General features: G+C 36.0%; 1 protein-coding gene across 1 annotated transcript; it reads right to left on the reverse strand.

Annotated features, from left to right (window-relative positions):
- Positions 1–25: 25 nt before the first annotated feature.
- LOC107299949 (pepsin B-like) lies at positions 26–8430 on the reverse strand (the record flags this gene model as incomplete). The annotated part of the gene is made up of 7 exons (XM_015829293.1): positions 8375–8430; positions 7957–8110; positions 6661–6778; positions 5799–5920; positions 4020–4219; positions 3053–3175; positions 26–158 (listed from the first exon to the last, which is right to left on the reverse strand). Coding segments are annotated over exons 1-7 (906 nt in total), but the record flags the coding sequence as incomplete, so codon positions are not given.
- Positions 8431–15014: the final 6584 nt, after the last annotated feature.

The raw sequence follows: 15014 nt of genomic DNA on the forward strand, positions 1-15014 counted from the left end.
GTTCAAAATTCTTTCCTCTACTTACTGAACCAGCATTTACAGTCTGAACAAAATCCGTTAAATATTGTTGTGGAATAGTTAGAAAAATTGTTCCCGTGTCCACAATGCCCTGGCAGCCTTCACTGCACCAGCCAGTGGCCTTGTTGCCAATAGAAAATCTATAGACAAGAACACAGAATATTACCAAAACAGTTACAAATAACTAAAGCAGACAACAATTGGTAAAACAAATAAAAACCTATGGACTCTTAATCTACATACAGCCTTTACTGACCGGATAGCCCACAAAGGCCATGATGGCTCAGGATGGTTGAAATCTAACAAATGTGGAAAGCATCAATTTGAGGAAAGCTGTTCAAGAATCAATGGGACATTTAAATGCAGATGCCATACTTCATGGAGGAGTAACTATAAATGTTGGCACCATAGTTATGACCGTGTATAAATATTGGTCAATATTTTACAATTAGTATGTCCACTAAACATTCTGCTGCATTTACAGAAGCAAACAGGCAAGAATATTCCAACTGATCCTTGGAAAGATCTCTACTAGAAATTTTGGAAGCCAATTACTAGCAAAACATTTTTAAAAGCAAAATGAATGAGCTTCAAATATTCGATAGCTTCATGTGTGAGAGAATGTATCTTCTATATAGATTTCATACTCCACAGTATATTACGTTATTTAATATATTTGTTCAGTGGTGTACTTTGCTAAATTCAGTAGCATTTTCTTTCGACCAAACATGCTTGGGATTGTGCTGCTAATGGGTTTTTATTAACTTTTCTTCATAAATGTACACTAAAACTCATAAGGCCTTCCTTCTTCTTGATGGAAAGGTCATTTTTATTTATTTATTTGTATTTGTATTTAAAACAACCTTTACTTTACTTTTTATTTATTTATTTTTAATTCAAACTTGTGGCTTTCAATTCTAGGGCTTTGAATGTGGTGATGGAAGTTAAGGTTTCAAATTTCCCTAATGAGAAACTTACCTGAAAATTACATCTCACTCTTTTCGATGATGAAGCCATTTTTAATAAGTTGTTTTAAAATATTTTATTATTCTTAGAAATAAAACATTACCATAATACTGCTCTTTTCATAATTAAATTTATTAAGATGATTTGACATTGTGAATTTTGTTTCTATTATTGTTGCTGCTGACTCCATCTTGCTCCTTGGTCTGTTTTCTTTCTTGATTCTTACACGTTTTATAATTACATTAAGTTTTTTTAGTGTTCTGCACTCCACCCAAGGATGGCAGATGAATAGAATAGAATAGAATAGAATAGAATAATAATTTGTATTTGAATAGAATAGAGCTGGAAGGGACCTTGGAGGTCTTCTAGTCCAGTCTCTTGTTCAAGCAGGAGAACCTATACCATCTCAGACAAGTGACTGTCTAGTCTCTTCTTAAAAACCTCCAGTGATGGAGCGCCCATGATTTCTGGAGGCAAGCTTTTCCACTGGTTAGTTGTCCTCTCTGTTAGGAAGTTTCTCCTTAATTCCAGGTTGCTTCTCTCTTTGGTCAGTTTCCAACCATTGTTTCTTGTCTTGCCCTCTGGTGCTTTAGAAAATAGTTTGATACCCTCTTCTTTGTGGCTGTCCCTCAAATACTGGAATACTGCTACCATGTTACCTCTGTTTCTTCTTTTCTTTAGACTAGCCAAACCCAAGTCCCGTAGCCATTCTTCATATGTTTTAGTCTCCAAGTCTTTGATCATCTTAGTTGCTCTTCTCGGATTTTTTTCCAAAGTCTCAAATCTTCTTTGTAGTATGGTGACCAAAATTGGTTGCAGCATTCCAGGTGTGGTTTTACTAGGGTTTTATAAAGCGGTACCAATACTTTGCGTAATCTTGATTCTATGCCTCTGTTTATACAACCCAGGAATGTATTAGCTTTTTTGGCTGCTGCTGCACACTGCTGGCTCATAGTCAAGTGATTGTCCACTAGGACTCCAAGGTTCCTCCTACAGTTACTGGTTCTGAGCCAGGTCTTGCCTAATCTGTACTTATATCTTTGATTTTTTTCCTGCCTAAATGTAAAACTTTGCTTTTCTCCACATTAAAATTCATTTTGTTGGATATGGCCCATTGTTCAAGTTTGTCAAGATCTTTTTGGATCCTGAGCTTGTCTTCTGGGATGTTGGCTATTCCTGCCAGTTTAGTGTCATCTGCAAATTTGATGAGTTCCCCTTCTATTCCCTCATCTAAGTCATTTATGAAGATTTTGAAGAATACAGGGTCTAAGACAGAGCCTTGTGGTACCCCACTGCTTACTTCTCTCCATGCGGATGTAGTACCATTGAGGATTACTCGCTGAGTATGGTTTGTCAGCCAGCTACAGATCCATCTGATGATGATGTTGTCTATTCCACCTTTTTCTAACTTACTAAGCAGCAGGTTGTCGTCTACTTTGTCAAATGCCTTACTGAAATCTAAATACTATATCCACAGTGTTTCGCTGGTCTACTAATTTAGTCACTTTATCAAATAATGAAATAAGATTAGTTTGGCATGATCTGTTTTTAATAAACTCATACTGGCTGCCAGTTATAACTTTGTTTGATTGTAGTTGTTTGCAGATCTGGTATTTGATTATCTTTTCCAGGATCTTCCCAGGTATTGATGTAAGGGTGATGGGTCTTTAGTTTGCTGGGTCTGTGTTTTTTCCTTTCTTGAAGATGAGAACCACATCAGCCCTTTCCCAATCTTCAGGTACTTCTCCGGTGCTCCAGGATTTTTGAAAGATATAATGCAATATAGTTCTAGCCAATTGAGGATTTAGCTGCCAGGCTGGCTGGCTGGATGGGTGGGTGGGTGGATGGTTAGAAGTGCCCATCTATTTTCCAAGTTTCTATCCTAGGCAGAAGAAGGCCTGTCTCTTTTTCCTTGCCACAAACATATTTAGAGGTAGCAAACAAATGTTAGATTAATCAGTTCTGCCAAAAGTCTAATGTAGTTAACCAATAGGAAAAAGAATATCCTTCTATCAGCTCATTCAAATAAAATGGAAGATATAAATCAGAAAGAAAGAATATCACTTACTCTTCTATACCGATCTGCCAGTAACCCTGGTCAGTCATAGGGGCCCAGGTAATTTCCCCAGTGTACATCTGGGGGTCAATGCCTCCCAATATCAGTTCTCCTCCATATTGATAAGTTGGTTGACTGAAAAGAGAATGAGAAAATGGGCAAAAGAAAGAATATTAGCTATAGCTTTTCATCCGCTTGTGGACTTTTTGTATAGAATAAACAACCCTAGGATCATTTTCACCAGGAAATGTGGCCAGAAAATTTAAAAAAAAGAGTTGTTGAGTAAAATTAAAAATAACAATGAAGTAAACTGAGTACAGATTGTTGTCCATTAATTCTGAATATTCACCCATCCCAGGTTCCCCCATTGACATACACATCCTTCATTCAACTGCTGACTCCACTGAGAGTCATGTTTTTAAAGACTATGAAACATTGAACTTTTCACAATTCCAACTGAGGGTATAAATCTTCTTTTTACACACATACTGTGAATAAAGTAATCCTTAGTATATGTGGTGGAATCAATAGCTGAAAGGAAGAGGATAGAATAGGCGTTAAGAGATACACTACCTTGGACTCTTTGGGGGTGGGTGGGAGGAAGTGTATGAGGTTAAACATTTAGGGTTAAATCAGGCTTTCCCAAGGGAAGGTGGGCAATTTGGTTAGATTCTTCTGAACTAGTGAATCAACAATAAACAAATCTCTTGACCTTGGATCTGTTCTGGTTGCTTGCACTTAACAACATAAGTTTTTAAACCAACAATGATTTAACTCAAAAATAATTTTAAATCTCTTTCTTATCCTGATGTTTCCCCTCTCTTTCAATATCATTCATTGCTTGAACTTGATTATATTTGTGATGATGGGATTGAGCCATGAAATAAAAGTAAATTGCTGTATTCCAGGTAACTCATTCTGGAAGAAAACCATAATTATTCTCACATGCTATGTCACAAATATAATGCGGTTAATTTACCGTGAGAAGTAAAAGCTAAAAATGGGTTCAGAAATCTGATTTTGACTCATCATCTCGTGCAAGAGTGTGTATGATCTCTCGGTAATTGGAGGAGGATTGGTCAAACCCAAAATGCCATCAAAGTTGCTATAGTAGAAGGGATAGTTGGCTTCATCCACACTCAATCCAAACTGTTGTTTTTGAACTACAATATTCTGGATCTGAGAGACAAGATTGAAAAATGGTAATCAATAAAGATACATGGTAAGCATAATGTCTTGTTCAAGTCAAGCTGTCAAGGTTCTGATAGACCAGTGGTAGGCAACCTTGGCTCTTTTATGACTAGTGGACTTCAACTCCCAGAATTCCTGTGGGAATGCTGACTCAGGAATTCTGGGAGTTGAAGTCCACGAGTCATAAAAGAGCCAAGGTTGCCTACCCCTGTGATAGACCAAACAAATCAGACCTCTGGGGCTAGAAACATCCTCAAAGAACATGTTTATTGGTTACATAGTATTGGCACGCTCAAAAGTGAAACCAAGTCTGAAATTCCCGGCAAAGAGTCACACTGTTACAAAGTTAAACTTCCCAACCCAGTGCTATGCAATCAGCTACATTTCCCAATAGAACAGTTTCACAAGCTTTCTACCAAATTGCTCCCCCTCCCAATCTAACCAGAAAAAATAACCTTGGCTCCCACAGGACATTTAATTGTGTGAACTTACAGAATTCCTCCACATCCCCTCCCATCTTTGTGGCAACCTAGAATGCGCAAAAAGGCTGTAGCCAGATTCATTGTAGAGTTGACACAAGTTTGATTTCTGGTGACTTCCATATCACTTTCTTTGCAATAGCATGGAAATGTCTAGAAAGGGCAGTGGTGGCTTGCTGAAAAGTTGAAGTTATCCATATGTGAAAATGGTATTGTTTGTGGGAAGCGATAAAACAGTCAAGATGTTGTCTTTTTGTTGCTCATTACAAATACAAAATATTGCTGTAGTTCTGTTATATTGCCTTTTTTTTTTACTCCCCTGCAGTTGCTGATGAGAGCTACCCCAATTATAGGATAAAGATGTGGTAGAATCTCATTAAGAGCCATTGTCCCAAATGAATTATATCATCTTTAGCAAATATGCCAGCTATGCCCACCAATGGTAGCAGATGTCTGATTGCCATAATTCATCCTTACAGGATTTCAAGATTATTTTATTTTATTGATATTGTAACACACACACAAAAAGTAGAGCAGGTGAGTACTGCAAGACCAGACTTTTTGTAATAGCATCCTCTCACTGGAAACTTTGTTAGTGACTTCCTTGCATCCATTTAAAAAATTAATCTGATGTTGGACCTTCAATGTTAGATTAGTATGTTATCTAAATCAGAACACTGTTTCTATGGCTTTTATTATGATACCAATTTACTTAATAATAATGATAATGATAATAATAATAATAATAATAATAATAACAACAACAACAACAACAACAATAATAATAATAATAATAATAATAATAATAATAATAATAATAATAATAATAATAATGTTGGAAGGGACCTTGGAGGTCATCTAGTCCAACCCCCTGCTCAGGCAGGAAACCCTATACCATTTCAGACAAATGGCTTTCATTGTGTTTATTCTCTTTAGATTTATGATCATTTTATTGCTTATTTTATGCATTTCTCCCCTAAAAGAGTTATAAATATAAATGTAAATAAATAAGAGCTAATCCTAATGAATTAATCAGTGTAACATAGTTAAGGAATCAGCGATTAACAACATGGTTAAAATCCACTCACCCGCACAGTATCAAAACCTAGCTTTACACTCAAGTCACCAAATCCATAGCGCAGGACAAAAGTTTGGTCACTATAGCTGTAATAAGTAGATGACTGTTTTGGGTTAAATAGATTATGGTTTCCTGCAACAAAACAAGAAAAAAATAAAGAGTAGGAGCTTTGCTCTATGTGTAGTGAAAGATCTTTTTGTCTATACTTAAATCACAACAGACCTGTACTTAAATCACTACTCATAAAGACGTGCATAAGAAACATCCTTATTAGTATAGGTCAAGATGTCCTCTTTTGTGGACCCAGATCAAAGCAAAACTATGGACAACTTGGTAACTATCAACATTTTAAAATAACTCCTGAGGTATTAGGAAGTGTGCTTCCATTGAAAAACCATTATGTATAGAGCTGTACATGACTCGGGTCATTTTGGACCAGTGACACACTTAGAATTTTGAATTTATTTTCATAAACTGATTGTCATTTTTGCCTTGACAAATGAAATATACAGTTACCAAATAGGAAATCCAGTATTGTGCTGTAGGCACCAACTAGTTTCAATTTTGTAAAAAAAAATAATAAGGGTGGAGGTAAGAGCAAAATCAGGTGAAACTGTTTAATTCCTATCTTTACCACCTCAAAGGACCTAAAATGATGAAAAAAGGGTCCAGACTTTCAGCTGTTTCCTTCAGTGATCCCATCACTGACTGGAAAACTGAGTTAGGGTCTGCAACTCAGAAAAAGGTTCCTTGCCAATGGACAAGGTATGAATGGTTTAAAATAAGGGGAGATGTATTTGGTTTTGACAAAAATAAATGTTTTCTCTAGAAGCAGACATTCAAAACATTCAGCAAAGGAGCGGATTACTCACCACAGGCGTTTGATGTACAATATGTAGAAGGTACCCACAGATAACCAGAGCCGGTGTCCAAAAGAACAAGAAAATCTTGTGGTGGAGTCCCAATGCTTATTTTTCCAAAGTAATAAGACTGTCAAATAAAAATATTTATGAGGCAGGTTTCACAAAAACTTCGGAATAGCTAAATAAGTAGGGGCCTACCTCTCCCTGACAGTACATGCCCGTCCTAGAGATTAAATAGGGGAAACACTCTCCAGTCCCTTCCCTGAAATGTTGCCGTCTAGTGGGACCTCAGAAGTATCTCTATGACTACAGGAACCTCTTCTGGGGCTACAAACATTCAGGTGACTACAAAATGGCAGCAAAGAGGCACAGTGCACTGTTTGCTGCCATCTCACAGTCTCCAGATTTTTGAAGCGCAAATCTTGGCAGCCCTATACAGAAACTAGATTTCTATTCATTCACAAAAACAGTTATTTTCTATTCTCACCTTGCCCATTCTCCATGAAAAGGAGAAAAAAACATTTAAAAATCTGAAGGATTATTTGTCTTTTTAGTGGTGTTGGGTATGAAATGAACAAATAAACCAAACTTTGGTTTAGTGTTCATTGAAGAGTATATACTGGACTGTATGATGCTTTAAGATCAAGACTTCTTGTTACTATCAAATATAGTATTTGGATCCAGTGTGACTTATTCAGAAGTAAATGGATTTATAATTCCAGTTGTAGACTATGTCACTTTTGGGAGTAAGTTATGCATGGACTGCTCGCCTTGTCTTTTATTTAATCAGAGTAAATCAATAAAGAGAAATTGCAGCCCTAACCCAGAAAGCTCACTGGTCATAGTAAAAAAAAAAGTCCCAAATACATATTACATTAAGTTGCTCTTTAATAAGATGGACATATCTGGGTATTATTGTCAGAACATAGTGATCCAATCACGTGACACTAATAAAATACAGAGAACTATTTTTTGCTGAATAATAATCAGAAAGAATAATCAGCAAAAATTAATAAGCTGCAAAATATGTTGCTGAATAATCAGGTAGCACCAAAAATTGACTGAAATAAATAAATGGATTGTGTTCTTTCCTATGCTCAGGCATCGGCAGACAATTTACAGTTACTCATAGGAGAAAGAAAAGATGAAATAATTGATACTTCATTATACATAAATAATATCCTATTTGATTCTGAGAAGAGCTATCACAATGTACCAATAATAAACTAAAATGCTAGAGTTACAAAGTCAGATGAAGGAGCAGGAAAAAAAAAAAACACAGATTTCTGTGGTTTAAATACTCACGTCCAAATAATTGGTCATTGGTTCATATGTAACACCAAATTTATTGAACTGATATTTTAATCCAGGATCAATATGGTATTTTTCTAAAAATTCTTCCAACACTCCATTCTCTCTCATATTTTCACGAATGGATTTTCCTTTCTTCAGAATGATTCTACATACCAAGAAAGATAGTCAGAATGTCCTTACCTATCACAACAATCTGCATATTTTTTAATATTTTGTTACTAGAAACAATAATATCCCACCGAACAAATACGACACAAACAGAAGATTAAGCGAAGAAGCAGGAATGCTAAAGCTTGCCATGGAACAATAAAAATGTAATTTTGCCATTATTTTTTGGCTAAAAGTGATGTGCTCTAGATTGTTTCAATGCTATATTCATTTAATATATGAGCTTAGCTGAGATACTCACCTATGTACACCTTTTGACAGGTGGATACAAAGTAATGCCAGGATCAACGACTTCATGATACTTGGCATCGTGGGGGATTATCTCAGGAAATCCCAAAATTTTGCCAACAACTAGGCTGCTCTCACTCCACTTTTATATCCAAGGCAACTGTTCGCTGCTATTTAATCTCTTTGTTCTTGTGCCCCCTATCTCTCTGTTTAATCTTATTATAACAAGCCAATACCAACATATTTTGTTTTCTTATGGATAATAGGAATTCTGTTTGAATTAGTTTCAACTGAATTTTTGCCCTTGATGTTAAATAAAAAACTAACAGAAATTGGCTTCACAAAGCCTTACCTGCTAGCAAAGATAATATATGATAACATATCAATATGGAAAACTATAATCAGTTTCCTTGGAAGCTGCTCCATCGTTTTAAGAACTAATAGAAAATGAATGAATAATCCCAGTTGCTCTAGTATCTTTGTAAGGTTAGACAAGGTTACTTTTTATTCAATTTATGCTTACTAAAGTTTTGTTGAACCTTGGAAAACATGGTGGTTCTGTCCTACATGAAATTTGATATTCCAGAACCTGACTGTGTCAATTCATCCTTCCATTCCCAGTTGTGAAAGTAAAAGAATCCCAAATTCTCAAGTGGAGCAATCTGCCAGAGATGTTTCCAACTCACATTTTCTGCTAGTCCTTCATATATTTTATGAAAACATTTTTCACATTTCATTTATCTGTGAGAAACATAAACTGAACTACTATTTCAGATTTCCACATTTTTATTTAATAATTATAGATTAGTATTCTACACAATGACTTCCGGTGAGCACCATGACGAGCTGACATTCCACTGATTTATCAGATTGTACTGTATTTGTAAAGAAATCACTCCTGGATGCAGGATCCAGTTCAGGGAAATCTCTCCCAAGGGATTGTTGAGATTATTCACAATTCCAGACAGCCACTTTTCTTGAGTAGACCACAGAAATTGTCACTCTGTGAGTGGCTTATGAGCAGTTGGAAGTTCGGATGCTACCAAACTCATCCCTGCAGCACAGCCTTCTATGGGCATTGAGTTCTACTGAGTCTTATTTCCTAATCACTTTTTGGATTTCTTTTTTTAATTATTGTTGTTTTGTTGGAGAGACAAAGCCCCTTCAGGTCAGCAAGATTTTCCTGTATTCCTTTGAGGAGTCCCTGTAGCCCTTAGAGGAAGATGGTAAAAATTTGATTTTAAGAACTTTTGGAATATATGAGTTTTTGGATTATACAGCAAAAGAGTACCCAGGATATGGATTTCAAAAAGTTAATTAAAAATTAAAAGCTAATAAAGTAATAAAACCATGATAAAATCTAATGAATACAATAAGATAAATAAATAACTATGGATTAAGGGTCCAGACTGATTTGGAGTTATAGCTTTAATATAATTAGGGAAATTTTCTCACAAAAACTGGTGTTTGCTTTTCACATTTTATGATAAGAAAAAAATGGGGCAGAATTCCATAACAGGAGTTATTGTGCTTTTTTGGCCTATCTTTTTGGAAAAAAATAGACAAACCTCTTGATAAAATGGACAAATTCTGTTGTAAGTAATCAATTTATAAATCAAGGACAAGCTGCAATGGATAATTTTGAAATTACTTTGAAGAGGGATTAACCATCGTAAGCAATAATATGGAGAAAGATATGGATATACAAATGGAATAGATGGATGATTTATTTCCTAAATAATATGTGTAAGTATTGAACCCGAAAATGAATTTGTATAACTCCTTCTTACTGGATATACAAAAGAATTTGGATATGAATGATAGAATTATTTGAATGATTTCTCGGGGGGGGGAACAAAAGTACAAATGTTATTTACTTTTGTTGTTGTTCAATTGGCAAGTCATGCCTGATTCTTCGCAACTCCATGGACCATAGCACGCCAGCCCCCCCCTTCCACTATCTCCTGGAATTTGCCCAAATTCATGTTCATTGTGCCGATGACATAGTCTAACCAACTCATCCTTTGCTGTCCCCTTCTCCTTTTGTCTTAAATCCAGTGGTGGGATTCAAATATGTGAACAATCGGTTCTCGATGCGGATGTCGCTTTCGGAAGTTCATTCTGGGCCTGGGCAACAAAAAATTAGCTACCGGTTCTGCCAAACTGGTGCAAACTGGCTGAATCCCACCACTGCTTAAATCTTTCCCAACATCAGTGTCTTTTCCGATAAGATTTCAATTCTCATTAAGTGGCCAAAGTATTTGACCTTCAGCTTCAGTACCTGTCCTTCTAAAGAACAGCAAGGGTTGATTTTCTTTACGAAATAAATATGCTAAAGTTTTAAAAGTTTTGTGGCTACAAAAACATATAAATAGAAAACCAGCTCTGGAAGGGAAGATTCAGGGAAGATTTATTAAGTTAGTTTATTTATATAATTATATGGTTTCCATTTTTAATATTCTGGGGAAATTATTCTCTCACCACCTTTCTTTATGAGCATGGCCTCTCTCTGAGTTCTACAATAGCTGTTGTTCAAAAAGATCTACTGGAAAAATAATTCAATTCATGCGAAAAATATCCAGGAACACATCATTTTTTATAGAACAAATTGTAATATGGAAGTTAAACCTATCTTTGATATCCTCCGTTTTCAATCCGTCAATCTGACTATTCATATAATATCAGAGACAGAAACAATATTTCAATTGGAGTGACATGGGGGGGATCACCGCTATAATAAAAACAGGAAAGATGTTCCAGTGACATTAATCTCTGAATGCATGCAATGGTTATTCATTTTTTTGAAAACTAGCAACCAGTAGCAGATTAGGAAGATGGGAACTGTTGTTTAACACATCAGAACACTGGCAGCTTGGAAAATGTTACCTCATGAATGAGATGTTAAATTATACCTTATATTTGTTGAGTTTAGCAGCTAATTAACAATTCATTTATTTCCTGAATCACAGAAATCATATTTTTTTAAAGGTTATGAATTTGTATTTTTAATATTCACATACAAATAATTTGTTATTATTTAATAAGAACTGCCTGTTCAGATTCAGTAGGATTTCAGAGCAGGATGAACTATTTATCTCTTCAGGAATTATTCCAACATGTCTTTTCTCTTCATATTTTCTTCAAACGGTCCTCCTTCCTTCTTCATTCCTTCCTTCAGCATCCCTTTTTTCTTTCAGGGGGTCCTGGAGGGATCTCCCTTTCTTTTGCACAGGATACAAAAAAAAAGCCTTCAGGATCAGCTGAAAGCATATATTTCTTATCCTTTCTGCATTATTCTTATATCCTTTTTGTTCACCTCTAGGTTGGCACTGAAAATTACTAATGTAAAAACTGTGTACAACAGAAGAAGTACATTCACAAAGCCTTAAGCTTTAATTTTGATGTTAAAAGATAAGATTATGACTTTTCCATGTAATTTTGGCAATTTATGGCGTTAGTTAGCCAACCTTGATAGATCCTTAGTCTTGCCATAATTGACTGAAACACACACAAACACACCCTCCACTTCCTCTGATAGGTGAAGATACATTAGTGACAGAACCATCCACTTCATGATCTCTTCATCAATACAATCCAGAAATTAGGTGCAGAGTTATTACTGTTGTATCCCTAGCTTTATATTCCCAATAGCTGTCCTCTGCTGGTTTTTTGTTTACTTTTGTTTACCTATATATTATTATTCATATCTAAAATCTACATTTGTTTTTCTGTGTAGGATAGAAGGGCAATTTTTTTATTAGAATAATAAAAAAAACAAAAGAAGTTGAGTGATTATCAAAATTTTGCTAAGAAAATAGCAAAGAAAATCAGTGATAAGTTATCAATCAGCCATAATATTATCAGTTTCTTTTAAAGCTGTTCACAAATGTTTCAGAAGTAATAGAGGACAAGTTAGTAATGATAGCTGCTGTGACAAGAACTTAGCAAGTTCAGTTTCTGTTTGAGTTCCATAAAACATTGGCTCATTTTAACAGATAACCTTGGAAACTAGGCTAACTAATAAAGAGTTGGATCCAAGCATACAGTAGAACTATTGAAATCCTAACTTATTAAATCCGTTAATTTGAGTCTGAAACCATCAATTCACTTATTAATACAGATAGTCCTTGACTTACTATCACAACTGAGCCCAAAATTTTTGTTGCTAAGCGAGACAGTTTTTAAGTTAATTTTGTCCCATTTTATAAGCTTTCTTGCCACAGTTAAGTGAATCACTGCAGTTGTTAAGTTAGCAACATGGTTGTTAAGTGAATCTGGCTTCCCCATTGACTTAGGTTGTCAGAAGGTCACAAACGGTGATCAAATGACCCTGGGACACTGCAAACGTCATAAGTATGAGTCAGTTGCCAAGCATTTGAAATTTGATCTCATGCCCATGGGGATGCTGTAACAGTTGTAGGTGTAAAAAACGGTCATAACTCACTTTTTTCAGTGCTGTTGTAACTTTGAACAGTCATTAAATGAACTGTTGTAAGTCGAGGACTACCTTTGCACTGTTTATAAATATCTTTTCACTGAAACAAATTTCAAAACTTTTTATTGGAAATGATATTAAATTGTGCTAAGTTCAGCCCTAGTCTTTCTGATTGATCCATGCTAGAGAGAGAGAGAGAGAGAGAGAGAGAGAGAGAGAGAGAGAGAGAGAGAGAGAGAGAGAGAGAGAGAGATTATAAAGCCACACTTTAATTGTTTAAATATTTTAAATATGTCTAACTTTGAAGCCCTGTTCAGTGTTTGTTTCAATGCACAAGATTTAGAAACTGTTAGAAGATACCTGTCTAACTGCCATATATTTCACTTGGATATCTGCGGAAATCTACTGTCATATTTGCTGCAATATACATACTGTAAACTTAATTCTGTGAACTGGAATCCTGCTTTATTAAGGTCTATGATTGTATGGAATACTGTACTCATATTTAGAAGGAGAACTCATCAAATTTGCTGATGACACCAAGCTGGCAGGAATAGCTAACATTCCAGAAGATAGGCTCACGATACAGAAGGATCTTCACAGACTTGAACACTGGGCTCTGTCNTTCCGGGCCGGCCGCACCGGAAATAGCCCCTCCCACACCGGAAATAGCCCCTCCCAAATTTTACTTGCATTCCTGTTCTCTAAAGGGGCGGTCCTAGGGTTTGATGAGGGCGTGGCCAGGTTTGAGTTCCGCCACCTTTTCTCCGAGAAAAAAAGCCCTGGGTATAGGGTTTCCTGCCTGAGCAGGGGGTTGGACTAGATGACCTCCAAGGTCCCTTCCAACTCTGTTATTATATGTTCTATGTTCTCTATGTTCTCAAATAATTCAAATAATGTAATAAATACTACTTTAAATAATAGGGCTTCAAATAATAAGTCCCAATGGGAGTTAATACTGACCACTTTGAGGAACCCTATCTACACTTTACACCATAGTTCTCTATTGCTATCTAGTATACGATGATTTCTTACAAATCATGCTCTTTTTCTTATCTCTCCCTGGGATTTCTTTTTGTTCTCTGTTGTCACATTTAATGGCCATCAGGTGGCAATCTTGCTCCTTTTGAAGTAGTTCTTTTCCTCACTATGTCTCTATACTTTCAGTCACTGGAGGTTGATTCCTCCAGTAGTTTGGGGATTTGGGTTTTTTTTTTTCCTTCTTCTTCTTGACTTCTCTCTATTTTCAGCTGTATCAAGGGGGTTGTTTATTGGCAACTCTGCCCTGCAGACCCTGGGAGGGAGGGAAATAAAGGAAGTGCTTGCTGTTTTCACACTAGCCTGTGTGTTGGAGTTGTGGGTGCTCCATCACTGGGTGGGCCATTGAACTAATAGAAGATCTCTAAGGTCCCTTCCAATCCTGTTTGATTCCATAGATACACGAAGAGGGCTGGTAAGAACAAGGATTCCACATCTATACACTGTGCAATCTATTAATGGTCTTCATAATGCAATGAATAAAATGATAGAAAAACAGAAATATTTTTTAAAAGACACTAAATTAAACATTTTACTGTCCATATGTTTTTAATCTTGGTTTTTAATAGACTGCAACAATGTACTATATATGTATTCATACCCATAGAGGACCCAAAATACCTGCACCAAATGTAAATTAATTAGAATACTGGAAGAAAAAAATGAAGGGTCTAAAGGCAAGCCTAGCTACTCTTGAGACTCAACCAAGAAAATGAAGAACGCCCAGTAAAAGCAGAAGTCCATGTCCAAATTGAATACAGAAAGGAACAAACAACTACCAGGAAAAATGAACCCCTTAGACTAGGTAGGTAGATGGCAGCATGTCACTCACCTGACAAAAAAAAATAATCAAGAAGACTGTCCAGTGTAGCCCTGCAGGAGTGGAGCAATCGATTTCATATGCTCCCCCTGGAAGAAAACATGCAGACATCCGGAGAAGAGATTTCATTCAAATATTCCAGTGACAGGAAAAAAGGTGTGTGTTGGTGATAGGTGGCTCATTTCTCCAGAGGAATAGAATCAGCCATTTGTAGACCAGACAATCTACCAAGGTAGGTATATTGTCTCCAATATGCAAAAATAAAAGATGTGACAGAGAGGCTTCCCAAAATAATCAAGCCACAGATTATCCCTTTCTCCTCTTTCATGTTGGGACAAAAGGTATAACAAGGAACTTGAA

The sequence above is a fragment of the Protobothrops mucrosquamatus genome, unplaced genomic scaffold (genome assembly GCF_001527695.2).
Source record: "Protobothrops mucrosquamatus isolate PMUCROS unplaced genomic scaffold, P.Mucros_1.0 scaffold5766, whole genome shotgun sequence".
NCBI classification, from domain to species: Eukaryota; Metazoa; Chordata; class Lepidosauria; order Squamata; family Viperidae; genus Protobothrops; species Protobothrops mucrosquamatus.